Consider the following 26,856-nt stretch of genomic DNA (forward strand, 5'->3'; position numbering starts at 1 on the left):
TTTTTATGTATGCTCAAAAATATATTCAAAATTTCAAATAAATATTATATATATAAATTAATGTAAATGTATTATGTATTTCTAATTAATTTTTACGTTAAAAAAATTCATTAATTATTAGTTTATATTTATTAATAATTTGACAAATAAATGATATAATATCAAATATTTCTTGTTTTAATAATCAGCTTCTATAGCGGCTATATAAGCCCCTAATCGATGTAGTATTTTAAATTAAATAAGCCCACCAATTGAAGAAAATTATACAAATACATTTATAATAATAATATAATCACGATTATATATCCTAAAAATAAATAAACAGCTAGCAAATTCAAGTATCGATTGAGAACCAGTTACTCCTGACACAAAGATGTATATACAAGCAAAATCGCTTTTTTTCTTTCTTTGTAAAAATTGTGGAAGTATAAACAAATCAATGAAAAAGTAAACCCAATCAACAAGCTCTATCAATAACAAAACTATAAGCAGAGTGTCTCATAGTTATTAGAATAATTTATTTGAAACTTTTGTAGCAAACTTTTTGGCTCAATTACAATGTTTATTACAATCAATACTCTTTTCGCTTAGCCTAACTACTCGATTATCAAACTCCATTGCGCTCCTCGGGTCGTGTCTCGCTGTAAAAGCCCAAATTCATCGTCGGTATCATATTGCTGTAGAATGACAATTCCGCAGCTCTCAGATTGGACATGGGCACCGGTTCCGGTATGACGGGCGGCTTGCCAGCACCGGCTTGCTCGCCCGCCATGGAATGAGTCAGCGGCACTGATGAGGCAGCTAAGAGAGCCTCCTGGGTGCTCTTGGCCACGCTATGCTGCAGCTCGTGTACTTTTAGATGGGTCTGCAGCTCGCTCTGCTGCAGGAAGTTGATGCAGCAGATCGGACAGGTATAGTTGGGGCCATGCACCTCCAGCTCGTGGCGTTGCAGTTGCTCGCGCCGATTGAAGTTCTGTCCGCAAATTTTGCATGCAAACAGGCTGTCCAAGTGCAGCGCTCGATGACGCTGAAGATCTCGCTCTCGCTGGAATCCCCTGTCACAGACATCGCAGCGAAAGTTGCGTGACATCTTCGATGATGGCTTAATCTTTGCCTGCACAGGTGGATACGAATAAGGCGGCGCCGCCGGCTGTGTCTGCGTCTGCGGCTGTGCTGCTGCTCCTGCTCCTGCTCCTGCTACGGCTGCATCGTTGTCAACGTAAGGATGCAGTGGGAGCTGCACTTGGTCTGGTGGCATCGTCATGCGCACACCTTGTTGCTGCTCGGCGTCGCGCTTTAGGTGCACATGTTGGTGCATGGAGAGCTTGTCCTTGCGTGCAAATGAGGCGGGACAACGCCCACACTGATACGGTTTGACCTCGGCATGGGAGCGCCTGTGCTTCATCAGCTCAAGGGGCGTCTGGAAAGAGCGAGGGCATTGCTGGCAAACGAAGGGCTTCACGCTGCTATGTATGCGCAAATGCTTGGTTAGATTTGTGTTCCGTGAGAAGCTCTTGGAGCAGACGTGGCACGAGAAGGGACGCACGCCCGTATGCACAATAGTGTGCTTCTTCAGGTCTGAACGTCGCACGAATCCCTTGTTGCAGTGGGCGCACACATACGGACGCTCGGCGTCGTGCAGCTCCTTGATGTGCGCTATCAATGCCGGTCGCGTCGTCAAACGCTGCTGGCAGTAGTTACAGATATATGGGGCAGCAAGATCGTGTCCTGTCAGCTCATGCTGTTGGCAATCCGGCTGCAAGGTGAAGGCCAGGTCGCAGTATTGACAGAGGAACGCGCTCTTGGGATGCGCATTGGCATTCACAACGGCATCGGCTGAGAGATGAGCCTGCATGAGCGCCATTTGCGCTGCGTCCATGCCGAGTGGTATCTCTACATCTTCATCATTTGGCGCTTCCTCCTCATCCTCATCGTCCCATTCCTCGTCTTCATTTTCGGCCTCGCCATCGGAGCCCATGAACTCATCATCGGTCGTTTCGCACAGCTGATCCGGATCCACGTCGACAATGACGCAACCTTCTTCACCCTCCTTAAACTCAAATACACCAGGATTGCCATTTAGCCCTGGTCGATACCTGGCGTCCAGGGAAATGATGTTCTTTAAATCCTGCTGCAGACCGTTTTCACGTTGTTGCATGGAACGGCGTTGCTCATAGAAGTCCTTCAACATTTCCAAACAATTCTCACAAATGAGTTCTGGCAGGAATTCGTGGCGATTGTACTTTATACCCCAAACACTTTCGCACACATCAGCAATCAGCAGCTTTTCGCTTTCATTCTCGGAATTTTCTTTGATAAACTCCACAGATGCTTCATAGATGTTTGGAGATTCCTTTGTCAGCGCTGAACGGGAATGGCATAGACGACATGGCATTACTTCTGTGCCACCATGTTTTTTATCCCCGGCAGGAGCTACCGCCTCTTCTATGCCTAGATTTAGCATTTTTATCACTTTGTTATGACTAACGAGCGGCAACGCGAATTATAATATGTAACATAACTGCAAGCATTTTCACAGTGGCGTGCTGCTTTTAACAGAAACCAAAACATGTTCTGGGATATGCCAGCCCTGGTATGTAAATTTGCATATCTTGAAATTATTTCTTTGATTTTAGCTTGTTAAACTTTAAGCAAGCAAGAAATACTAAGTTCGTATATTCAAAACATGATAACATTTTAAAATAAGTGTCTTATAATTTCAATATAAAAATACTAGTCAAACACATAGTTAATAATAAAAATAAACAAACTCTTAACAGTGCTGAATGAGTAGGTCCATCGATTTGAACTACCGATAAATGCAAGCGTGTATGGAAACTTTGAGCAATCGATAATACCGCAAATTACATATCGTATGTTGAAATACACGCAATGGTAACGTTCCATTTGAATTGCCATTCAATGTTAAAACTGGCGAAGTCTTCTTTTAAAGCAATATACTGCTGATATAATTATACAAAATTATACTCAATTATAGATTTCAGTATACATTTTAATATTATTAAAGAAAAACGTGTACTTGCATTACAGATTATATTAAACCTTATAACTGCATAAACGCATTACAAACATTCGTAAGTACGAATTATATTAAATTAAAACGTAACTGTCAAAAAATGTCTGTGCATGTAGAAATAAATACATACATGTGGGAGTAAATGTATGCCAAACATACACTACGCATATTCTCTTAAATTGTTGAAATCCTCTCTATCTCCCTCTTACAAATGCCTTGGGGTTGTCGGCTTCAACGGTAGGACGAGGGCTGGCTTAGCTTCTCTCTGTGTATGTGCGTGTACAATATATACATATATCGAGATGGTCGCGTGACGAAAACATTTTAATTATTTCAACACTTGTTGAATACAATATTATTTTATGCGCTTAGCAAAATATTGTTTTAATAATTAGCCAAAAACAGAATTTAGACGTTGTTATCTGTGAAGTGTAATTCGATTATTTCAATGTCTGCTATTCCATCGCAGTCAATATGAGCCTTTAGATTGCACGAGACGTATAAATGGGCACGAGCAGGAAGGTCACGCACACGCCTCTACTTTCCACAATTGCGCGCGCACACACACATTGAAAAATATTATAGAGCATGCGAAAGCTTATTTAATTCACTAGTCGTTTACTGGCATTTGAATAACACAAGTGTTTGTGAGAAGTTGTATTGGATGGCAGGCAACACGATCATATAGTTACCAGTCGGTCATATTAGTAATTGCCTCTTAAATGTAAACCAAGTACCAAGTGGTCAAATTTTAAACTGTTCACAGGGCTCGTGTGATATGTGAAATACTGTTTGAGTTTTAGTTGTACAGCATTGTGTTCAATTACAGTTTGTGTCGATAGAAAACAATTGGAAAAGCAACGGCAAATGCCGACTTCGGACATCGACAGCTACAAGTAAAATCAACAGTAACAGCAACAACAATAGCAGCCAGCAGAAGCAGCAGGTGAAAATCCGCAGTGGACGAATTTTGTATTTAGCCAGCTGCAGAGTCTAAAAACAGAGTAAGTGGAAATGTCCCAGCAGTTCATTAGTGATTCCCATCTGTGAAAGTGTTTTTATAGTTAATATTCGTTAAACATATTAGCGCACACCTTCGTACATACATATATACGTATGAGTGTGTGCACTCTAACGTTCCAAGTATCCTGGCAAAAACAATTGGTTTATTGCGCACTCATTTTGTCTTATGTTTAGACAATGCGTATGTCGTCATGTGCTACATTCCCCTGCACTGTCTCTCTCCAGCTAGCCACCCCCTTTACCATTCAATGTCCTTAGCGGCGGTTGTAGATTTGTTTCGTGTGCTGCTGACCTACCTACCCTGTAGCGCCAGCAGTGACTCGCAGTTGAAATGAACCCAACCATATGAGCGCTTTAAATTTGATGGAATGCAAAATAATGGTTCGTAAGGCTGTAAACTAGTTTTTGTACATAGGTACACAGATATGAAGAGCTAAAACATAGGAGCAAAGCTAATTTCCCTTTAACATACAATCCACGGGCTCATTCGAGCTGGGAGCCACTGTATGCACGCAGTTATATTTTAAGACTCGGCCTTGTCATCATTTATTCCTACTATATCAACAAATACTTTAGGCATTCCACTTATTATTTATATTGCGTGCTACAATTTTATTTAATTAGATGAGAACAATTGAATTATTAATATAGTTGAATTGAGCATGTAAAATATAAAAAAAGTTCAAGAGAGACCAACTTTTAGTCAAAGGATTATATACCGTTCTGGGGTTAGTAAACCATTATTATTCGTAAAAGGCACTAGAAAATTTTTGAGTATTATCAAAAGGCTTACATAACTTCGTATTATTATTGTATATCAGTATAATAATATATGCTTACATAAAATACTTTGGGAAAACGAGTATTACCAGTTACAATGTGACCTTCAAACATGTATTTTTAAAAAATCAATCAATGATATCCTCTACTAAAATCTTAATTATCTTTAAAGATATATTATTTTGATATTTATGCGTTATATTTTTTTTTTTCGTATAATATAATAGATAATTATAGTCAATTTTTTTTTTTTTTTTTTTTTTTTTTTTGAACATTATAAAATTGCATTATCTACAATCGTAAATATCATCGCAAATAAGTGAACAGTCTGAGAAGAGTCTACAGTATACCCAGAATAAAAATTTGATGCTTAGCTGTGCAAGACGAGAAGCCAATTGAAATTATTAGATTTCAAATTTTCCTGACTCTAGACGGTTAAAGTGAATCAGTCTGATCTGACTGCGTCAATATATTCTTCCAGATTTTTTGTGTAGACCAGCTGACGTTCTCGTGCTCGTTGACTTCGAACATGGAAATTGTTTGTAAATATGTATATGACAAATTGGTTCTGAGTGCCTTATTATTAGGCAGTATTTGTATAAATATATGCATGTTCATATACATATATGTATATATGCTTGTACATAAACATACATACATTAGATTGAATCACGCCATAATCTTATCATTGCGTTGCTTTGAGTAAATGAAATTTGATGCGACCTCTGATTTGTAGTAGGGCGTTTTCCATTTTTCGTGATTCAAACACTATTTATTCGACCGGAAGTTTTTTGACCCAATTTTAATGGCTAATAGTGTAAGCATAGATAACACGAGAATTTTTTGTTTTTTTTTTGTATAGCATATTACTAGATTTCTCTCAAGCTCTATTGCCCACAAAATTTTGTTTATAAATTAATATTATATTTGATGTGTCGTGTCATTCCGTGACGTGTGCACGAGTGTCCAACACGCGCCCATCTCTTTGTTGCTGTAGAGATAGAAAGACCGTGAACACATTTACCGTTTCGATCGTTAAAAGTATTAGGACGAAGACGTAGAGATTACACGAAAATAAAAGTTCAAGTGCCGTTTGAAACATATGTATAAAAATAAAGCCAATTTAATCAATGATAAATAGTTAAGGCTATCTTGATATTCTTAAATCGAAAATAATGGGTATACTTACTGATAAAATCATCAAATTAAATCGAAGTGTAATTGGTTTCCTATTTGGTCTTTTGTATGTTAAAATATTATAAAAGAAACTAAAAATTGATGAAATTCTGATTGCATTTTATAGCTTTCATGTCAATTAACTACTTAAAGAACTTTATAATCCAGATCAACAAATCTTAATCTATATAGAATGCAAGGCAAACGGAACCCCTACGAAGTTTATAAATGCTGAACAAACGTTGTATTATTTTGGATTATATATAGAAAAGTTTATCATTGATTGACTAGGAGTACTTCTGACCTATGAAAGCAATACATGTGATTAAACGATAATAGCACACTATAAATATTCAGTAATACAAATTAGAGGGGTAATTCACTCCAGTGTACGCCTTGGATCAAACTTACAATTATAAATTCTAATTCACAAATTAAAATATCATATTCAAAGCTAAAGCTTAGGCAAAAAGTGAACAGAGAGCAGGAAGAAAAGAGAACGAAAATAATTAACGTAAAGCTCGTGTTAAGCTTTTAAATGCATTTAAATGAGTTGAATTTGTTTAAAGAGTATTTCTCTAGTGGGTAATGCTCTATTGGACATGTCGAAATCCAATGGGACATATGAGCTCAATATCAAAGTTCAGCGCCCTGATCCAACTTGCCATTAAATTCGTAATTTCTGATAAGCTCTTTGCGATTAATCAGCGTGTATTTTGCTGTTAAAGGCTTTACCTGAAATGATATAGGCTCTTAGTTCTGCTCGGTACTGCGACTGTTTAGGACGTGCCTAGGCGGAGGATAAATAAGAATTACGGAGCAGACTCTCTAATAACTCCGATTCGTTACAACCAGTTGCCAAGAGCGTGAGGAGGCCCATAAAGCGGTACGACCAAAGACCATATTAAATAGGCAATTGTTTTATGAAGGCATAGTGTATATACATAGATGCTTACATAGACACCTGCGTTGCCAGGTAATTTCTTATCTTGTGGCAGAAGTGTTTCAAATCGAATTAGCTACCAACGATATCATTTTGTTTTCTATTAATTAACTGTGCTCGAATTGACGCATACATAAATTGGATACTGCAGACCGGCGATCAATCGAAGTGAAACCTTCAATATTATTAGACTTTATATAGACATTAGCTGTCGAGCAGTCACCGGAAAAAAAACCACAATATTAATGTTTATTATTGATTCATAGGTATCTTTATTGCGAGACAGTTTGATATGGTTATTCGTTTTTTTCATTAATATTCCTCAGTGAAAGATTCCATATGTAATAAATAATACCATTTCCAACTTATGTTTATATGTTATACTTAAACAACATCGAAACACTATATTTAAATGAAATACCTTTATACCCTGCATGGGGCTTATAGTATAAGAGAACTATAGAACAGAAGAAACTGCTGCCTATGCCATCTAATAATCTATATATATATATAGCATAATGAGAATGTGTGCATCGTTTGTCTGTGTCTGTGTCCGAAGAAGTACTATATATATGAATACAGCAATTTCATTTGCTATTTATTTTTGATGATTATTAATATTATTATTATTGTTATTATTATTATCTGGCGTCGAGCTCAACGTTTGAGGGCGACTTAGACTCTGAGTGGGTATAGTTTAATTAAATGGGACATCAATCTTAAGTAGATATATTCCGAAAACAATTTAGATGATTGTCATGAGCTGGTTAGTCGTCTTAGTTTTTGTTTTCAGAAATTTGAATATCTAAATTTAATTAAATTATACCATTGTGGTATACTATCAAAATTTTGCAGTATTACTGGAAAAAGTCAGCCTCAGCCTTAACCTACGAAATGGCTTGCACCTGTGAAGTAATTGGCCTGGCCTGTGTCGTTGCGCTTATCTTGAGTGTTGCGGCCAAGGCACCCTATCAGATGCGAATGTTTATTGTAATGTTCGGAGCTGGTGCAATTGTGCTGTTGTGCATTCCCTTCATGATACTGCGACCGAGAGACTATCGAAATGGACTGTGAGTGAAGAGGTGCATAGCTTTACTTCTGTTTCGTGTCTAATGTTTCTGTATTTCTCCCGACAGAGCACCCTCCTGGTTCTTCAGACAGCTGTGCAAGCTAATGGGCATCACCATGGAAGTGCGTGGTGTGGAGAACGTGAGAAGGGAACACGGCAGTGTGGTGCTTATGAACCATCAAAGCGCTCTTGATCTCTGCGTGCTGGCTTACTTGTGGCCAGTGATAGGACGGCCCACTGTGGTGGCCAAAAAGGAAATTCTGTACATGCCCTTCTTTGGCGTTGGCGCCTGGCTCTGGGGCACTTTATACATCAACCGATCGCGCAAGAGTGATTCAATTAATTCATTGCAGAAGGAGGCGATCGCTATACGCGAACGGAATTGTAAGATCTTAGTGTTTCCGGAGGGCACTCGCAATTCCAAGGATACTCTGCTGCCATTCAAAAAGGGTTCATTCCACATTGCGCTTCAAAGCAAGTGCACGATACAGCCTGTGGTTGTATCGAAATACTCGTTCTACGATGAGGAAAAGAAAAGCTTCCGACCAGGCCACGCTATCATACAAATACTGCCCGAGATATCAACGGAGGGCTATGAAAAGGAAGATATGGACAAACTGATCGAGCTTTGCCGATCCACTATGCAACAAGAATATACGAGGTTGAGCAAAGATCAGCTTGCTGTGAACTCAAAAAAACAGTCATAAATATGTATGTTTATATATATATTATAATGTTAAACTCAGGTTATGTATACAAATTGTCGGTATTTAAGAGAATGAAACAACGCAAAATGCTTAATATTCTGAAAAAAAAAAAATTGTGTAGATATGTGGCAGAATTCAGTTAATGTATTATGATATGGATAAGTTTAATGAATAACTATATTACAATTACTGTTTTAGAATATTTTTGAATAATTTTATTGTTAGTGCATTTTACATGCATAGTTATTTGAAGACGTTCATTTGAAACAGATTTGATGCCAACGCCAAACGATAAAAAAAAAACCTAACTCGACAATTTAAAAAATAATAATAATATTGCCTACATAAGCTAAGAGAAATTTATTTCACGCAGTGCAAAAACAAGGAACAAAAAATTAAATAAATCATGAGAAACAAATATCTAACTACGTACTTATTAAATCGAGTTTTCAAATTATTATCTGTGTAAACTACAGACCCCACTAAGACATTGTTTTATGGAAAAATCTTTGTGTGAAATATATGGTGATGTTACCTATTAAATCGATTTGCTTATATGCTTTTTGGGGGGGCTATGCACCTTTCACGAAGGTAAATTAGCAGGACAGCACAGTATATTTTTGCATTCTAAAATGTTTTTCGTTTCAGAAATAAGTTTTTTTATTCGCCATTAAAATTTATACATATAAATCTGAATTAAAATAAGCTGACACCACGCCTGACAGTTACACTTTATTATTTAAATGTGTGAATCTGGCGCCGATAAGCGCAACAGGTTTTCGATGAATATGTGTATTGTATTGCTGTTGGTCGTATCACTGCGATAACTGGTATCGATTATTCTAAACTTCTAACAACCAGCTGATTTTGTTGACCATCGCGAGCGAAATAATTCTTTTTAAAATGAGCTTGAAGCTAACTATAATTTCATAAAATTTCAATGTATTGCAAATCATTGAAACCAGCAAATCGAAGAGTTCGACGTGAGTAAAAAAAAGAATATTAAATTCATTTAAATTTACTTCTGAGGCATAATTATTAATATTCAGAAAGCACCGGCATTATAGGGTATCATAAGCTGTGAGCAAAATGGAAGCTGTGGAAATTAAAACTGAGCTTGAAGATGATACCGAATGCAACAGTCAACTAGAGCAGCACATGGAGCACAAACAAGACTCGGAATCGGAGACTACAGTAGAAATCGAGTTTAAGTCGGAAGTTGACATAGAGCCTACGATTGTGGGTGAATCCATTAAACTTTATGACATTCAAAGGCTGCGAGAATTCGGTGATGTGCCCTTCATAATAAAACGAATGGAGCCACAGGATTTGTCCATTAGCTATCGCAAGGCCGTCACCAACGCTGAGTCCATTTTGGAGCGACTGCGTCGCAACAGAGTTCCAACTGGAGTCGGCATTGCCTTGCGCATCGCAAGTCATTCACCTTCGTCATGCATTTTGATTCTTGCGTGAGTCTGCGATTGCGAATCATGCTTGCTGCATATCCGTTAATCTTCCAATTAAATTCTAGCATACTGAATCATAAATGCCATTTCTATTGCAACGACAAGATGATGCTGTCCAAGACCTTGCACATGCAGATGTGCCGGGCTGGCATTGATTACCTGGTAGTCAACGGACACATGCCCGTTGGTACTGCCTACTTTCAAAGGCTCGACACCTTTCTCGCCTACAACGACGAGTACAAACTCTACAAATTGCAGCCCATATCCAGTGATGCTGCGCCCGAGGCAAAGGCTTCACTGCCATCCAATATGTGCTATACGATTACAACCACTGGGACCACAGGAGAGCCGAAATTAATTCACGTACCGTATGAATGCATTGCACCAAATATAGTGGGACTCAGGTGAGCTTAAGATTTGGGAGCTTTTCATAAAGTCTTATTTCGATTAATTTTATCTGTCTCTCATAGTTTAAAACTAAATATATCAATGGCTGACATCATTTACCTGGGCACACCTTGCACATTTGATCCATCGGTTGTGGAGCTCTTCTTGGCTATGCAAAATGGGGCCGCTGTCCTGCTCAGTCATTACGAGATGCGCGAGTCTCCCAATCGGGTTCTGAACGACCTCTTTCCGACAAGTGTGACCACGCCCAGCATAACCGTGTTGCAAATGACGCCCTCACTCTTTCGACAGTTTGGTGCGAGTGCAATACGGAAGAGGATATTAAACAGTTCCAGTACTCTGAGGTGGGTGCTGGTGCGATATCCATTTGTTAATCCACCTAATCGAAGGTTCCATTAAAGTGCCCTGTAATTTTAGAGTGCTGTTACTTGGCGGCGAACCGTTTCCATCTAGCGCAGAGCTGGCCACCTGGATAGACCCGCCGGTGCTATTCCAAAAACAAATCTGTAACATCTATGGTATTACGGAGGTGTCGTGCTGGAGCCTGATGCACGTTCTACAGTCTCTGCACGAGCGCGTACCTTTGGGCACGCCCATCGACGATGAGACTGTGCTGCGCATCCATATTCAGTCGAAAAGAAACAATCTGAATGCAGACTGTGGCGAGCTTTGGCTAGGCAGCGCCACACGTCGCTGCTACATACCAGAGATTGATGATCTAGAAAACCAGATGGATACCAATGATAAAGCTTCCTCTGTCTGCTATCGTGCCACGGGGGATATTGTACGACGCTTTGACGACGGCTCAATAGTATATGAAGAACGCGCGAATGATGTAGTTAAACGAGCCGGTACACGAATCAGCCTGGGTATGGCAAATTGAATTTACAATTTAATAAAATATTCAAGTATATTAACCACGTCCTTTGCAGGGCTCATTACGCGCAAGATAGAGACATGCTTGCTTCACAGCGAACTGGCTACATGTCTATGGCTCGATGAACTCCAGAAACTTATCTGCTGTATTCGAAGCCTTGAGCCTAAGACGAAGATACAGCAGAGAGCGCAGACTTTTAATATGCTGTCCAAACTAATGACGGCTGAACAACCGGACAGATTCGTTTATTTGCAACACTTTCCATGCAATGCACACGGCAAGTTGGACAAAATGCTGCTACTCAAAGAGTGTACACTGCTAGCGCAGCCCGCTCAAGACATACTCAGAAGCTTTCTGCACGACAGGCTTGAATGCGTGGACGTTCAAAATAAAGGCAGTCAGAAGAAACAGCGACTGGAGCCAGCATGCTCGCAATCTAATCTCAGCGGATATGATCTGAGTTTTCGTCATGCTGGCGGCACCTCGTTTCATGCCGTTACTCTGTGTCGCGAAATTGGTTTGCAGATGTGCATTGACGACGAGCAGCGACATCTCTTTGAAATGCTGCTAGACGAAAATGTTTCGCTGCGCAGCATATTGCAGTTCCTAGATGGAGCCAAGCTGGTGACCCACAATACCAAAGTGAAACCCATCAAGCCACCGCCAAGCTCTGATGTGAGCACAACTGAGGACAGCAGCACAAGCACCGTAGGCGTGGTCATCACTCGCTTCGAGAAACCATCTTTGCATTTTAAGTGCCACTGGAAGAAGACTTTCTACAAGTGCATCGATTCACCGGTGGCGCAGTACGAGGGCCGATACGTGTGCGTGGGCGCCCATTCGAAGCAGCTGCGCACCCTCGATGCAGTGACGGGAAAGGAGTATAGCAGAATTAAGTTACCCGATCGCATTGAGTGCAAGGTTACATTCCTTAGCGAGCAGCTGGCCATGGTGGGGTGCTACGATGGCGGCCTCTATGGCTTCAATCCGTTGACTGGCGATCTTTTATGGAACGTAGATGTCGGTGGCATGATTAAATCACAGCCCTTCTTATCATCGGATGGAGAGCGCATCGTAGTCTGCAGCTATGCGGAGGACTACAATGTTCTCTGCCTCTCAACCGAACGACAACAGGTGCTCTGGTGCATGCGCATAGGAGAAAAGGCCATTGTTGCCTCCCCACTCGAGTTGAGCAAGCAACAAGCTGTGATAATTTGTACATTAGATGGTGGATGTGCGTGTGTCTCACTCTTGGATGGCTCCGTCAAGTGGATGCAGAAATGCAAAGAGCCCTTTTTCGCTTCTCCCGTCCTGCTGGACTCGAGTGCCACGATTTTTCTCTGCGCCGAGGTAGCTGGACGAGTGCACGCCTGTGATGTAAATAGCGGAAAAATTGTGAGCCCATGAATATATGTTTCTCTACTCTATATATGTATATACATGTATATATACATATTTAATATTTACATCTTTCAGTTGGCCACGCATGAAGCTGATGGCAATATATTCTCTTCGCTGGTAGTCAAGGCCCCGCCCACTGACATGGGCCACACATTCGTGCTGTTTGGCTGCATCGATCATCATTTGTACTGTCTGCGCTGCAAGACGGACGCGTCAATGCATGTCTCGTTTGAGCTTCATTGGAAGGTCGATGTGTGCAGCTCCATATACGCCACGCCCACCATACTAACAGTAGAGGCCAATGAGAACTTAGTATTTTGTTGCGCCACGAATGGACGCGTTGTGGTGGCAAAACTAGGCAATGGTCACATACAATGGATGAATAAGATGGGCGGCGAATTATTTTCAACGCCGTGCTACATCGAGAGCCTAAGACGAGTTTATTTCGGGTGTCGGGATAACTTTTTATACTGCATGGGTCTTTAGAATAAATAATACGTTTATCTGTAAATAATTATTTTGTGTTATAATTTGTACATCGATTTTCGTTATGAATTTTTTCAAAGCAAAAACAATACACTTTCTGTCTTAAGAACTTAACGACCGTTTTGTTTTCTTGGGGTTTCATTCCTTATAGTGGATTTCACGAAAATCTGTATCTTCATCTGGTGAATTACATAACTTGTTACCATGAGCTATTATCTCTTCGTGTGTGCGAAAGAATCTTTCGAGTACCGGGCCGTAATGCACAATATCCGGCTGATCGCGACATTTGCTGCAGCAACTAGTCATTGACTCCGAGTTTAGAATGATATCTGCAAGTGTTGGTCCAGTCTCATATTCCTCTCTGGATGCAACCGAAGTGTTTGACGGAGCGTTTGGTTCGGATTGACTCAGATTTGCAAATTCCGCAGGAGTCAGGCGGGCTTCTTCGGCAAGGCGATTGATAGCCTCTCGCATACGATGGGTGAGACGGGGTGAGGTATAGAGTGCCGTAATGGGTCTGCTCTTCCTGCGGCTATTCGCCAGCTCCAGTCTCTGAAGCCTGCGCTCTTCTTTCAGTTCTTTGGCGCGCTCTATTTTCTTCCGACGTTCCTCTTCGAGATGAAGCATTGTTGGCGTTTTTTCCAGTTGGGCAAAGTACTTCACCCACTTCTCTCTCACCTCTCTGCAGTACTCGTCATCTAGAACAAACTCATTTCTCGTGATGGGCGAGGCAGACTTTTCTTCAGAGTTGACACTCCGATCCGGATTAGTACAAGTGAGTTTTAGTCCACTACGTCTCTTTTGGCGCGCTAACTTATCCTTTAAATTTGCAAACTTGTGCTCAATAAAATTCAACAAACTGGCGCCCTTGTGAGTGATATTATGGTCGCACGACATTAGAAGTACATTATAATGCTGCGGATCGTTTTCATACAGTTTCAACAGCTCTTGAGTCGACTTTGTCCTTGGCAATTCTTCCGCTATAAGCAGCTTGAGCATGTTCGGAATGTCTGGGTTATAAAGCGATCTCCTTAGTTTTCTCATCTGTGCGTCACACAGCAAGTGGTGGAAACTTAATTTCCCGAGTGGCATTTGTTTAATATCCAAAACAAAATTCCTATTGTTATGGAATACGCCACCCAATTTTTTAGAGCTTTTATTCAAAGTTTGGTTAGTGAGCTGCGCTTGGAACGCCAATTGCAAATTGTTTAAATAAAATGTGGTGAGCTCATCTTGCATTTGGGAAAGATTACGCTTGCCTGGAAATAACATCATCCGATTATGCTCAGTAATCAAATCCCGCCACACTTCCTCCAGATGCTCGTCACCTGGTCTAGGCTCATGCAAATTTTTGGTTATTATCTCAAAAGGCGCTGCTTTGCTAGCAAATAAATAGTAAATTATGACAGAGGCTGCCTTTTCCATTGAATAGAAATCAACTTGTTCCGCGAATGCGGTTCCCTTAGTGAAAGACGGCGTTAGCATGGGCTTTTTTCCGGCAAGCATCGGTTCATCAAAGGAACCTAATGAGATTTTTTCTTTTCTCTTCATTACGTTATAATAGTTTTCAAGACGTACCCTCCTGTCCTGATTCGAAGTGTATGGCCTATTTCCCGAAAGTAACATAGCTTTATGTAAATCATAAATTGATGCCCCAACGTTCGCGGATGACCAAACACTCTGTTTTTCATCCTCAGATTTGTTATCGCTATAATCCCGACTTTCTTGGGACTTTGTCTGTTTGAGTTGCGATTTGAACATCTTTATTAGCGGTTCGCTTCGGAATGAATCCGAACTTCCTTTCTTTTGTTTCATTATTTTAGTAGCTTTACGGATGAAGACTTCCATCATTTGAATAACATATCGCATAGCTTCCACATTTTCTGTCAAAACTCTATTAAATTTCCTTTTCATTTTAACCTTATGCGCCCTGGGATGGCTAGAATCTAGATATTTATTATAGCTACGTATTAACTTCCTTAGATTGTCAATGTATATTCGCCCGGTCCTTGAGTTATGCGGCATAACCTCAATATTTGAAGACACCGGCCCAAATTGAACTAAGCCTTGTTTCGTCTGTTGCAATGATTTCAAGAAATCAGCCAACCAATTTTTACACTGCTGTATAGATTGAATTGTCTCATTACTTCTCGCATTGCATGCACTGACCTCGGCTTTTGCTAAAAGTTTAAAAATGGATTTGAGCAAGACTTTCCTTCGTTTTCGGCAATCCTCCGCAAACGGTAATGTACGACTTCTAGTTGTGCAGCTGGAATGCTGACGATTAAGTGTATTATGGAAAGTAGCATTGGCCATTTTCCCAGGGGTAATTTTTCAAATGTACACCAAAATTTGCATTACAAATACTTGACTTTTATTTCAAATTAAACAAGCTAATAAGATAATATCGAAATTTTTTTATTTAGAGTTGAGAGACAGAGCTGAATAGATTTGGCTTCTACAGTATTTTTAACTTTACTATCTTTCTTCTTATCCCTTAAAAAATTATGGAAATCGAATCATTTTTTAAATAAAGATATAAGAAACAAAAGTAAATCCCATAATCAAGAATCAATTATGAAAGAATCATTATGAAGAGCTCGGTATAATTACAGATTATATGGATGGATATAATCAATATTGATAGCATCTGAAGGTAATACATTCGAGGTATAATTGCTCTGAATTTCTGGATATGTATTTAAAAATTGAACTCTGCTGTTACATTAGTGCAAAGCAAAAAAAATAAAATAAATAAAAGAAATAAATAAATAAAAACAGAAACATGCGATTAATTCCTGCATCAAATTCATTTCATATTTGTAGCAGAAAACATAAATGTTTTTTGTTAACATGTCTAATGGTATTCAATTAATTTATTTATATGAAATATTTCAATGGAAAAGCATGATGAAAGCAGACAAAAATATTAATTTACTATATTCCGTGTATAAACTGGAACGCGAAATAATCATTTCCGATTTGAAAGAAATTAAAATAAATTTGCTTAAGTACAACATATAACAGTGTTTTCTATGATCTTTGATCTTAACTAGGTTATTACTTCTGCTTCCATCTTAACTTAACATAAATTATTATAAAACTATTTGCAGATATTTGAGCCTAGTAATTCCATAGATATATATGTATATATATTTATGTCATGCATATTTACATAGTGGGGATGCGACCATTTTTATTTCGAAGTCTTAGCGCTTGCCTTCAAAATTGCTGCCGCCTTTGCCTTATTCTGACGCATTTGCTCCATATCACGTTCTCTTTGCAGTATTATCTCCTTGGTATGGTGTGAATTTAACGATATCACCGGCTTAATGGTTGCATTGAGTGTAGAAGACGATTCAGCCGCTTCTTCAGTTGCCGCTGTGGTTGTCTTTCGTCTGACTCGCTTTGGTCGAGTGGGCTGATTATCATCTGTTGCATCATTCACATTCGCTTCATCCGGTTCCGCTGCTTTCGTTTTCTTGGCACGTGTACGACGTGTTGGTTTAGTCGGTTTCTCCGGAGTTTCCGCATCGATCTTGCCAGACATTTTATCGATTGCCGTCTGAACACGTTTGCTGACCTTCGGTTGCTGCACTCGTAGCGCACTTTTCGCCGTAAAATAGTTGCGTATGGAGCCTTGTATCTTCTTTTCATTGATTTTCTTCATGACCGGCATAAGAATATCGTCCGTTTTCGATGTAGTCCAGCCAAATGATTTACGAGAAAATTCTCGTATGGATTCCACATCAGGGGAGCCCCAGCTGAAAGCGTCGCGATTGTCGTCCACCTTAGGTGTCAAGTAGGCCTCCACCACGGATGAACTGGGAAAGCCCTCATGCAACTCAATGTTCTTCAGTTTTTTGAGCAGCGAAAGGCGTGCGGAGCTGCCAATTGGTAAATTGGAGCTCTTATGCGCCTGCCACCATTCTCGAAACTTTTCCAATGTCGACAACACAGACTGCATGGACACACCAGATGACGAAGAGTTCGGCGATGATTCAGTATTCGGAGTTGATGTGGAAAAGGATGCAAGGATTTCAAGCGCTGTTACAGCGCCTATACCATGTATGCCTGCGGAATCAAATTCATTTAATTCGTGTTGGCTGCGCCTTATTGCAACTTACCTGTCGTATAATCACTGCCCACGAGACAGGCAAGCTGTATGAGTTTCCCTCGATTGCAGTTAAAGGTTTTCTCTATCTGCTCAGCGCGAAACTCAAGGACGTGCTTATTTTGAGCAAAGAAATTCTTATAAACCGTACGACCACCAAACAACCAGATATCACTATCGTCCGTTATGGTACCATTCGTGATGCCAACGGCGTTGAGGAAGGCACACTGCGCCTCTGCTTCCATTGGCGCCACAATGTATGGGATCCCAAATAGACGCAGCAGGTCTTGGCAATCGCTGCTCATGCGCTGACTGATTGACAAGCCCATGCGATCCTGACGATTGCGTTCAGCCTCTAGCTCGCGGCGTTCACCTGCCAAATTGTTGGCCATTTCCTGCAGTTCCTCTGCTGTCTTTTGAGATTTCAAGGCCTCTGCTGCGTCCTTGAGAATTTCCTGCGTACAATTATAAAGCAATTTCAATATAGCAGATTAATTATGAAATCGGTCCATATTTCCTTACCTCGGGGTTAACTGTCTTAGTCTTCTCCGGTTGTTCATTGGCTTCATTTCCAAACAGGGACTTGGCTGCTTTGCTGGACTTTTTGTTGGGTGAAACATCATCATCGCTGGGCTCCTCACCTGCACGTTTCCGTCCCGATTTTGGTGTGCGCTTAACAAAGAACGGCTTAGCTACCATCGGAGATGCAGGCGGTGTAACATTTGTGGCATCTGGTTTATCGGGCGTACGTTTAATCTTGTATGTAGTTTCAAAGAAATCTGTTATAGGCTTGGTCTTGCTGGGTGTCTTATTTGGCGATGTGCGACGCACTTCACTTTCATTATCACAAAGATCAATAACATCTTTAGATGCTTGAGAGGTTGCCACTTTTGCACTCTCATCATCAGAAGATAGTTCGATAACCATGCTATTGCTTATCTTTACAGATTCCAATTTAATGTTTTTAACTTCATCCGTTTGCCGCTTAAGCTCATCAAGTATGGAGCTCAATGGAGGCTTGGGCTCTTCGTTTTCCTCTGTGAGATCTAATGTTATATTTTTAACTTCCTCTGATTGTTTCTTAAGATCAGAAAGTATAGAGCTGAGCAAATCCTTCTTAGAGTTATCTTCTACCTCCGAGACAACGAGTTTATCTTCATCAATTTTCTTTGTATCTTCTTGTGTTTCGTCTTCTTTACTTTCGCTTTCTTTCAACTGATTCGTATTCTTAGTTTCTATCATACTCTCATTTACTTTTATTGCATCCTTCGGCGGGATGTTTTCATTACTGGATACATCTTTACACTTGATTTCTGCATCTTCTCCATCAGTTTCCGGCTTAATGCTGGTATTTACCTTGTACTCTTCATCGAAAATGTCCGCAAAAAGATCATCGTCTTTATTCAATGCATCTTTTACGTCAATTCGGATTTGAAGACCATTTCCTGCAGGCACTACCGTTGCTTCATCAACTTCTTCCAGGTCTGAATCAGTGTCGCTATCGATGGTTTGAACTGTGTCAGCCTTATCTGGGCTGTTAACTTGCACTTGTTGACTTAGCTCAATGGCCAATGCGAGCTGTTTCGCTTCCTCAATCGAATTGTTTGCCATATCCGTATTTCCTATATAATCGTTTCCATTTGGATCTTGTAGCAAACTTTCTATGCTTTGAGTATCATTCAGTTGAGTTGATTCCATAATGTTGCCAACTTCTTCCTCGTTCATGCCAGCATATTCAATCATATATGAGCGAGCGGGTCCCTTGGCAGCATGGCGTAAGTTTTTGCTTTGCTCGCGATTCAAACGCAAGTTCTGATCAGCATCGTACTCGTAGTCTTTGTCGTCATAGACCTTCTTGGATTCGTCCAGAAATAGGGACAATGCCAATTCCAAATCAACGTCACACTTGGCGGGCGCCTTCTTTTTCTCTACTTCGGTGGATGCTTCTGTTGAGGCGAATGCTTTTGTTGAGGTGCTTGGTTTTTCATCGATTTCTTCTTTGATGGTCTCACATTTGCTGCTCGTTTCGGCGCTCTTCTCTGCTGCCATAGCCTTTTTCTTAAGATCACGAACCAATAAGAACCTGGTGTGCTCATCGGAACTTATTTGACGTGTACTTCCGGCGATGGCTGTAGGCGTGACTATGCCCTCCTCGCTGAAGAACTCGGACAACTCGGCATAGGTGAGAGTGTGGCCACCCATCTCTTGCTGCGCTTCCTCAAGGCTCTCCTGTACAGCGCGGCGCTTTAAGAGACGCTTCATTTGAAATGAGCAGAACTCATCGCTTCGTGCTGGCAGCTCATGGAGGCGACCCCACGACGATTGCTTGCGTGTCTCCTTGATGTCCGTGAGTATTTCGTGGCGGACGTCAGCTGGCAGGTTCTTAAAATGCTGGCTACGCACATCAATGGCCTGCAAGCTGGCATCATATGTACGCCGGGCATTTGACTCGTCGAAGGAACTATCTGATGTGGTGGTTGCCCCATCATAATTCTCACTATCATAATCTTCGTTAGAATCGTTGAGCTGTGCAGCGGTTGCAGCTGGAAGCTCTGGCAGTTTAAAGAGATCATCTTCATCGCTTTTGTTGGATTTTTCTGCGACTAATCGCTTGCCGGGAGATTTCAACAGCAGCTCCGCGTTTTTACCCAATGCCTGCTGCACGACCTTCTCCTTGGCCAGCGATTGGAGCAGCAGTGCTTGAATCCGATCGGCCTCGTTGCTCAGCTTGTTGCGTTGCTGATGGCGACGCGCCTGCAAATAAAACAGTTTTACTACCTGTAGCAATACAACTAGCCAATAAACCACTGACAATTGTATCGCGCTTCAATTGCGGCACGCCGCCATCAAATATGAACACTGGCCGCACGCGGTAATAAAGCAATTTGCATAGTCGATGAAAGAGACCCAGGAGATGCGCATTATTCAATGCAGATCCTTTGCTATCCTGAAAGCCCTTCACAGCCTGATGCAACCATATGGAAATATCTACCAACATATAAAACAAGGTAATTTCATCAATAAAGTGGAGGACAATCTCATTGAATTTCACAATATTTTTTAATGATCCCTACCAATTGCCAGCACTTTTCCCTCCAATGTCTCCACGGGCACGGGCTTTCCACAGGGCTCTATCAACTTCCATAGGCCAGTTACACCCATTTTGTATTGAATACAACAGATTTGTGGCGTACTACATGAAGCAAACAGCAATTTGAACTCGAGAAGTTTTGATAAATGCCGATTGCTAGAGATGGACTCGTGCCGAACTTATATCCATCACACACACGTGCACGTGGAGTGAACCATACAAAAATTACTTTTAAACTGCGAAGAGAAGAAGTACTTCACAACATTCAACTATGAATGAATTTACTGTACTAAATTTATTTCAAAATCATGTTATTATTAGAAATCACACCTTTCCACGTCCCATTTGGCCCTAGTGCCAGAAGTGTTGTAAAATGCGTTCCAGTGACCACGTTCATGCGTAAGCTAATCGCGATATCGGAATTAGTTAAATTAATTTGTAAAAATAATCTTTCAACACGAATTACACCACTTTTATTCAAAGTAATTTATTATAAATTTAGTTTTTACAATGATTTAAGGTCTATGGCTTTTACAATCAGTACCAAACACATTATGACTTAAATATTCATCTTATGATTTATGTATTTATTAGCTAGACTCACTATACTTAAAGAGAAATATGCGTTGCTATTATTAGCACTAAGTATTCTTATTTGTAAATAAACCCGGTATAAAACAAGTTTATTATTAAACACGCTGACTGCTCCATTCCATTATTAGGCGGCTTCTTCACTATCGACAGCTACTACCGCTGAGCTGCTACTTGCTGTGGCATCTCCAGTTGAAGCGTCTTTCTTGTTGTTGGCTTTACTCTCCTTTTTGTCCTTAACCATCTTTCGGTAGACCTCCAGATCTTGGGTGAGCGATGGGACGAAGCTCTCAAAGTCCAGTTCGTTTAGCGTTTGCAAAATATCCTTCGCTGTAATGGTCCTGTGGTTCTGCTTGTGCGCCAGTGCCGTTGAGGACGATGTTATAAATATTGCAAATACGGAAGCGGCTTTTGCGATTGCGGCACGCGCCTCTTTGCTGACATTGGAGCCATCGGGCAGGGCTTCCTTGATCAATCGCGCAATCACAGCATTGGGCAGATTCAAGTCTTCAATGCGTTCGACCATATTGTACACTAATTATTTCAATGGACGAAAGGATACCAATAATGTTTATATTCCGTACGAATGCGTCTTGTTGTTCTTTCCCGCGTTAAACACAGATGATCCCAGTCAGTGCTGTATAATGCAGCACGTGAGGCGGGAGTGCTGGATATCGGATGGGTATATCGAAATATCGATGTATCGCAATAGCATCAACAATGATGATGATAGCTAACACAAACATTTTGCGCGTTTATTTATTTAGTTTGGTCATTTGGTGCCAATAGCAGCATAAATGTGCAAAACACAGTTTACAAATATATTCCAGCTGTTTTATTTTGAGCCCAGGTGATATAAAGCCTCAGGGTGTGCAATCCCAACAATAGCGTCCACACGCACATGGAGAATTTGACGGCGTCGCCGACGAAATCGACAACGCCAAAGAAGCGAAGACGCAGCGAGTATCATGATCCCGATTATAGGTTCGGATATGAGAGCCCGCCAACCGCCACTGCGGGCGAAGAGAAGAAGCGCATTAAGCTCGAGCAAGAATACCAGCAGAATAATGACAACCAGAATCAGGGGAATGAGCCAAGCAGTACACCCCGAATCACCTTTACCGTTGACAGCGTGGCGAAACTCAAGCGCTTTGAGGAAATCGTCCGCGCGGAATTCCAGAGGGAATTGAGCACAAAGGAGCAGCAGCTGAACGAGATTGATGCACGACTATATCAAGCACGCCAGCTACTGGACAAGCTGCGATACCATGTGGTCAGCGAGTACTACAAGAAGCAACAGGTGCCATTGACAGCTGCGGATGTGGCTAAAGTGCGATCTAGCGACACATTGTTCGGCGAAGGGCCTGAACGAAATGGAGCCCAATTGCCACTGCATCCGGCAATCAAGAAAATAGTTGGCAAGCGGCCAGTTCCTCTGCAGCTGCATCTGCCGGAGCGCACAGCCGCAACGCTGGCCAAGGAGACGATTCGCCTACGAAATCCTGCAAATCGACGGGCGGAACGCAGGCGACAACGGAAGATACGTGATCAGGGCATTGTTACGGATCACACCCAGGAGCAACAGAGGGAAGTAGACGCGGCCAGTCACGAGGAACATCCCTGCACTAGCAAGCAGGCATATCAAAACCAAACGGAACTAGACAGTCCCTCAGTATCAGCGCTGAATGCCTCACGCTTAAACAACAAAAACAAGTTTCACTTTGTGGTGGGCAACACCTCCAAGTATCTGGGCGGTGGTGATCTGGACACTCGAAATGGTCAATCCCTTGTATACAAATGGCTTGTCTATGTCCACGGCAAAAATCTACCTCAGCCGCTCGAGTCGTACATAAAAAAGGTGAGTTGTAAACGTCAATTCACTTGTTGGCAATTCATTAACAGTTATTGTCTTAGGTGCGTTTCCAACTGCATCACTCGTACCGGCCCAACGACATTGTGGACGTTCATGCGCCACCATTTCGGCTGACACGTCGGGGCTGGGGCGAGTTCCCCATGCGCATTCAGCTTTATTTCCAAGAGCATCTGCAGCAGAAACCCGTTCAGCTTATCCACAACATTGTGCTGGATAAGACCAGGTGCGGCCTGCACACCATGGGCAGCGAGACAACTGTGGAGGTTTGGCTGCGTGCCGATGTGCCTGCAACAGTTCCCATTACGCCACCGCCAAAACCTATTAAGAAGGAGCCGCCCACAACAGCCGCGACATCGGCAAATGCACTCCTCTCGCCCGAGAACAATTCCAAACCGCGCACCATTTCAATAACGCAGAACAAGGAGGAGCTGGATGATAATCTTTTTGCAGGCATCAACAAGATCGAGCTGAGCGACGACATTGAGCATATTGAGCCGACGGTGCTTGTCTCGGAGGTCTTAAAGTTGAGCAGCCCGAAGAAGAAACAAATGCCCGCAGCCGCAGCTCCGAATAAAAGCCCACTCCCCCGCAACTCCATTGAAACTGCGCCTGCTGTTAGTACCAGTCTGCCCGCAGCTCTTCCCACCATAAATGGAAACAGCAAAAAGCCAACAGCAATGGTTGCACAACTGCGCAAAGGCAATCCCAAAAACGTAGTCTTCCAAAAGGAAGGCAAACTCTATATCATCGATCCGCTGCAATCCAAGCTAAAGCAGGCTGCCAAGCAGCAGTCGCTGCTCAAGCCTCAACTCAGTTTGCTCAAGCAGCCAAAACAACAGTTGTCCATGCGATGGCACCTCCTGCAGTGCATCCAAAACGATCACGGCTACGCCAACATGAGCAGCAATGAGGTGCCTCCTGCGCCGGCAGTATTGAGCCAGCGCCTGACGCTCGAACAACTCTTTCGCAGCATTCCCTTCCAGAGCATGCGAAGTGCTGTGGAATTCTTGCTACGGCGGCTGCCATTGGCAAACGCATTGGACAAAGGCAACTTAAATGGGAATGAGTTTCCCTTTGGCACTCAGACACTAGCGACATTCCAGGCACAGCCCGCTTTGCGTCAGCGGTTCTTCGAATTTATGCGCGGGCGCACGTTGCTGCGTTGCATGCGTCAGCATCTAAGTCTGCAGCATCTGCACACAAGCGGAAAGGAATCCTTTTGGAGTACGCGAGAGATTGTGGCATTTGCACGTCTGCACGGATACACGCCGCCTCTAAAGATGCTCTGCGTTACTAGACAAAAGTCGGAGTCGGCGGCGTTGCCATTGTCGGAGCGAGTGCAACAACAGCTGCAGGAAGATCCTCAGGCACAGTTGTTGCAATTTTTCAGTCTCACCTCGAAATCCAACTTGGATAGCTGGTTAGCAAACCGGATTGCTGGATTGCAATGTCGTGATCAAAGATTAGACGACGAGGAGCCAATCGAAGTGGTCAACCTGTTGCCATCCAGCTCAGAGATCCAACGACCTGCAAACGCATTCGACACCAGACTAAACCAAGATTTGCTATATTTACCGCCGCCCGAGGAACTGGATGCTGCCACGCAGCTGGTGCGGGACATGTGTAAAGATGTTGGCATCATCTTGCATCCAGAGCAAAGCGTGCCAGGAGTTTCCCAGTCTTTGGCCCTCACGCTCTTGGCCCACGTGCTTCGAATGTTCATAGAAAAGTTGGTCCGTCGCTCCGCTGCAACCAAACTGCTGCAGCAGCAACAGCCGCATGCAATCGAGACGCTGCCACCGCCGGCGGCTAATCTAGAAATGACCTTGCTACCTCACGACATCGGCCGTGTGATCGCAAAAAGTGCGGAGTTTGATTTTCTCGGCAACTCTTATCTTGGCGTTGAGCACAAGGACTCGCAGTCCGATGCGTAATTTGCTTAATTTATGCATTACATTGATGCCACTGGCGATTTCTCTAGTTCAAAATCCTCTGGGATATTAGGTATAGATAAATAAGTTATTTTTAAATATACGTATGTTATGTATTTAATAAATTTACTATACATTTTTTAAAAATTCGTTTATTTTCTTATGAAAATTCGTTTTTTTTCTTATGAAAGAACGATTTTGCCTAATTAATATCGGCAGAGCAAGATTATATTAGCAAATTTATATTTTTAATAAAAAGAAAATTATTTCTGAATGAAAACTTTGCAACAAATGTATTTGATCCTATTCCAAAAAGGCATGTAACTTAATATAAAATGTTTCATTGCTAGAAAAACTAGATAATTAATAATTAAAATGGCAAGTATAAGAGCGGAAATTCGTGTCGGACAACATGCGATAAAATCATTTATAATTTACTACTTGTTACTTATTAATGCAAAATTAGATTTCGTTTCTACTAAAGCTAGCAAAAAACTTGTTTTAAACAGACCAAAAATTAATACAATGAACTACGGGGAAAGGGAACAAGCAAAGGTAAATATACATGAAAATCGATCATTTAAGGCATGTATTCCTTCTCCATCCGGAAATATACATAAAACTCAAATTTGTGAGTTGTGATGTAATAAAAATTCGAAATGTAGAATCGGTTTTAAGTAAATATACATTTATTTTGCTTTAAATGTTTTCTATTTGTTTTTGTTTTTGATTTGCTTTTCAACAATGTATATATTCCGCTAAGGTTTATTTTTTAACACACACAATGTTATTGTAGTTTTAATTGTTGTTATTGTGTTCTCTATCAAACGTTATACATATAATTAAGGTAAATAGTTTAAAACAGCTATGTAATGATTATATTAACTTAAACGTTTATGTAATTAAAAAATATAGAAAAATTCATTTGCTTACGCATCAAACTATGAACAAAATTCTTATTTTCATTATTTTTTTTTTTGTTTTGCTTGTTTGTAATACTTGACATAGTGAAACTAAAAATTGTAAATTGGTGTCTCTTATGTATAGATATATTTCTCATGAGTGTAGAATCACAGCCTTTTCACGAACATTGAACATTGCAGTTCGGTTATGTTTGAATTGTCCAGTATTTAAAGATTTCGTCTATTCTATACATATGATGTATATAAATATATACATATATATATAGTATAGTACATACATATGTGTAATCTATGCCTAATTAATCCAATGGCATTGTATGCGTACACATTAATCCATAGGGTATTATGTTAATCAGTTGAGTTTAATTAGAGTTCCGTTGCAAGTGTTAGGATTGCGCTAGGCTAGGTGGCTAAGTGCACTAAATACGCATAGGCAAATACATACATACATTAACTTCCTACTTATATACAAATAAATATTAATTGATGAAGACATACATATAATTGTTGTTGAATTATAAGGCAAAAATTCGAACTAAAACGTCTAATTCATTACGCTCTCTAATGGGGATTATGTCGCTAACTCATTTACATTCTATTCAAATTGCTTCTAAATGTATCTATGATAAACGAAATAGTTAGAGCTAGTCTATTTAATTGCAAAATACAAATTATGCTAATCGGTGTCGAAAGGCCACATATTAAAACTAAAAGTACATTTGTTATAGTTATACGGTTCTGAACGGTTGGTTTGTTTGCTTTTGCTTGAATGTCGCGGCTGAAAGTTTCGCCGTTTGGCACTGGATCAGGTAATCGTATTTATAATCTGATTCTTAGACCCATAATCGGCGATTCTGCAAGAAGTCAAACATTAGATATCATTATATTAAGATGAACAAATACAAGTTGGCTTTCAGTTAATTAAGAGAGCTACAATATATAAATAAAAGGACACAAAAT

General features: G+C 40.9%; 9 protein-coding genes across 22 annotated transcripts in view; 3 read left to right on the plus strand and 6 right to left on the minus strand.

The window, feature by feature from the left end:
* dachs (unconventional myosin-IXb-like dachs) overlaps positions 1-3,511 on the minus strand; it is a 27,434-nt gene extending 23,923 nt beyond the window's left edge. The window contains exon 1 of the mRNA XM_089465305.1: positions 3,168-3,511. The gene's annotated coding sequence lies outside the window, so the exon portion shown is untranslated. The remainder of the gene's footprint in view (positions 1-3,167) is intronic.
* prg (piragua) lies at positions 499-2,793 on the minus strand. Its single transcript, XM_018004918.2, has one exon. It carries the CDS (start codon positions 2,462-2,464, stop codon positions 608-610), a length of 1,857 nt encoding a protein of 618 aa, XP_017860407.1. The 5' UTR covers positions 2,465-2,793; the 3' UTR covers positions 499-607.
* Positions 2,935-9,278, plus strand: Agpat2 (1-Acylglycerol-3-phosphate O-acyltransferase 2). 5 transcript variants are annotated; one of them, XM_089465312.1, is made up of 3 exons: positions 2,935-3,095; positions 7,815-8,029; positions 8,096-9,278. In XM_089465312.1, exons 2-3 carry the CDS (start codon positions 7,854-7,856, stop codon positions 8,733-8,735), a joined length of 816 nt encoding a protein of 271 aa, XP_089321438.1. In that variant the 5' UTR covers positions 2,935-3,095; positions 7,815-7,853; the 3' UTR covers positions 8,736-9,278. The 5 variants fall into 5 exon arrangements, with proteins under 5 accessions (XP_089321438.1, XP_017860406.1, XP_089321437.1 ...); XM_018004917.2 differs by lacking the exon at positions 2,935-3,095 and adding an exon at positions 3,900-4,041; XM_089465311.1 differs by lacking the exon at positions 2,935-3,095 and adding an exon at positions 6,128-6,992.
* A 285-nt stretch (positions 9,279-9,563) lies between these two features.
* Aasdh (Aminoadipate-semialdehyde dehydrogenase) lies at positions 9,564-13,401 on the plus strand. Of its 2 annotated transcripts, none has more exons than XM_089465308.1 (7): positions 9,564-9,718; positions 9,785-10,204; positions 10,267-10,605; positions 10,672-10,953; positions 11,027-11,478; positions 11,542-12,881; positions 12,963-13,401. In XM_089465308.1, the coding sequence occupies exons 2-7, from the start codon at positions 9,825-9,827 to the stop codon at positions 13,371-13,373; spliced, it is 3,204 nt and encodes a 1,067-aa protein (XP_089321434.1). In that variant the 5' UTR covers positions 9,564-9,718; positions 9,785-9,824; the 3' UTR covers positions 13,374-13,401. The 2 variants fall into 2 exon arrangements, with proteins under 2 accessions (XP_089321434.1, XP_017860291.1); XM_018004802.2 differs by having other exon boundaries at positions 9,803-10,204.
* LOC108611949 (uncharacterized) lies at positions 13,369-16,020 on the minus strand. Its single transcript, XM_089465309.1, has one exon. The coding sequence runs from the start codon at positions 15,687-15,689 to the stop codon at positions 13,512-13,514; it is 2,178 nt and encodes a 725-aa protein (XP_089321435.1). The 5' UTR covers positions 15,690-16,020; the 3' UTR covers positions 13,369-13,511.
* A 144-nt stretch (positions 16,021-16,164) lies between these two features.
* On the minus strand, positions 16,165-20,913 carry mus201 (rad2 superfamily protein mus201). The gene is made up of 5 exons (XM_018004799.2): positions 20,562-20,913; positions 20,300-20,475; positions 18,010-20,241; positions 17,501-17,942; positions 16,165-17,447 (listed from the first exon to the last, which is right to left on the minus strand). Exons 1-5 carry the CDS (start codon positions 20,647-20,649, stop codon positions 16,570-16,572), a joined length of 3,816 nt encoding a protein of 1,271 aa, XP_017860288.1. The 5' UTR covers positions 20,650-20,913; the 3' UTR covers positions 16,165-16,569.
* A 136-nt stretch (positions 20,914-21,049) lies between these two features.
* On the minus strand, positions 21,050-21,819 carry Chrac-14 (DNA polymerase epsilon subunit 3 Chrac-14). The gene has a single exon (XM_018001535.2). It carries the CDS (start codon positions 21,693-21,695, stop codon positions 21,297-21,299), a length of 399 nt encoding a protein of 132 aa, XP_017857024.1. The 5' UTR covers positions 21,696-21,819; the 3' UTR covers positions 21,050-21,296.
* A 34-nt stretch (positions 21,820-21,853) lies between these two features.
* On the plus strand, positions 21,854-26,411 carry D12 (YEATS domain containing 2 homolog D12). Its single transcript, XM_018004905.2, has 2 exons — positions 21,854-23,027; positions 23,084-26,411. Exons 1-2 carry the CDS (start codon positions 22,071-22,073, stop codon positions 24,974-24,976), a joined length of 2,850 nt encoding a protein of 949 aa, XP_017860394.1. The 5' UTR covers positions 21,854-22,070; the 3' UTR covers positions 24,977-26,411.
* LOC108611610 (phospholipid-transporting ATPase VD) overlaps positions 25,641-26,856 on the minus strand; it is a 37,874-nt gene continuing 36,658 nt past the window's right edge. For all 9 annotated transcript variants that reach the window (XM_089465297.1, XM_018004342.2, XM_089465295.1 and 6 more), the window contains one exon: positions 25,641-26,750. In XM_089465297.1, coding sequence (XP_089321423.1) covers positions 26,702-26,750 — 49 coding nt within the window. In that variant the 3' untranslated portion in view covers positions 25,641-26,701. The remainder of the gene's footprint in view (positions 26,751-26,856) is intronic.

Source organism: Drosophila arizonae, chromosome 3, assembly GCF_054131065.1.
Source record: "Drosophila arizonae isolate 15081-1271.41 chromosome 3, UAZ_ARI_1.0, whole genome shotgun sequence".
NCBI lineage: Eukaryota > Metazoa > Arthropoda > Insecta > Diptera > Drosophilidae > Drosophila > Drosophila arizonae.

What these genes read in the sequence shown, in the direction of transcription:
- prg (XM_018004918.2), bottom strand. Translation starts at nt 2,464, where the DNA reads ATGCTAAATCTAGGCATAGAAGAGGCGGTAGCTCCTGCCGGGGATAAA.
- Agpat2 (XM_089465312.1), top strand. Translation starts at nt 7,854, where the DNA reads ATGGCTTGCACCTGTGAAGTAATTGGCCTGGCCTGTGTCGTTGCGCTT. An exon ending in AGAGACTATCGAAATGGACT is followed by an intron (nt 8,030 to 8,095) that starts GTGAGTGAAGAG and finishes TTCTCCCGACAG; the next exon opens with AGCACCCTCCTGGTTCTTCA.
- Aasdh (XM_089465308.1), top strand. Translation starts at nt 9,825, where the DNA reads ATGGAAGCTGTGGAAATTAAAACTGAGCTTGAAGATGATACCGAATGC. An exon ending in TCATGCATTTTGATTCTTGC is followed by an intron (nt 10,205 to 10,266) that starts GTGAGTCTGCGA and finishes ATTAAATTCTAG; the next exon opens with CATACTGAATCATAAATGCC. An exon ending in CGGTACACGAATCAGCCTGG is followed by an intron (nt 11,479 to 11,541) that starts GTATGGCAAATT and finishes CGTCCTTTGCAG; the next exon opens with GGCTCATTACGCGCAAGATA.
- LOC108611949 (XM_089465309.1), bottom strand. Translation starts at nt 15,689, where the DNA reads ATGGCCAATGCTACTTTCCATAATACACTTAATCGTCAGCATTCCAGC.
- mus201 (XM_018004799.2), bottom strand. Translation starts at nt 20,649, where the DNA reads ATGGGTGTAACTGGCCTATGGAAGTTGATAGAGCCCTGTGGAAAGCCC. An exon ending in CTAAGACAGTTAACCCCGAG is followed by an intron (nt 17,943 to 18,009) that starts GTAAGGAAATAT and finishes AATTGTACGCAG; the next exon opens with GAAATTCTCAAGGACGCAGC. An exon ending in GGGCAGTGATTATACGACAG is followed by an intron (nt 17,448 to 17,500) that starts GTAAGTTGCAAT and finishes TTGATTCCGCAG; the next exon opens with GCATACATGGTATAGGCGCT.
- Chrac-14 (XM_018001535.2), bottom strand. Translation starts at nt 21,695, where the DNA reads ATGGTCGAACGCATTGAAGACTTGAATCTGCCCAATGCTGTGATTGCG.
- D12 (XM_018004905.2), top strand. Translation starts at nt 22,071, where the DNA reads ATGGAGAATTTGACGGCGTCGCCGACGAAATCGACAACGCCAAAGAAG. An exon ending in TCGAGTCGTACATAAAAAAG is followed by an intron (nt 23,028 to 23,083) that starts GTGAGTTGTAAA and finishes TTATTGTCTTAG; the next exon opens with GTGCGTTTCCAACTGCATCA.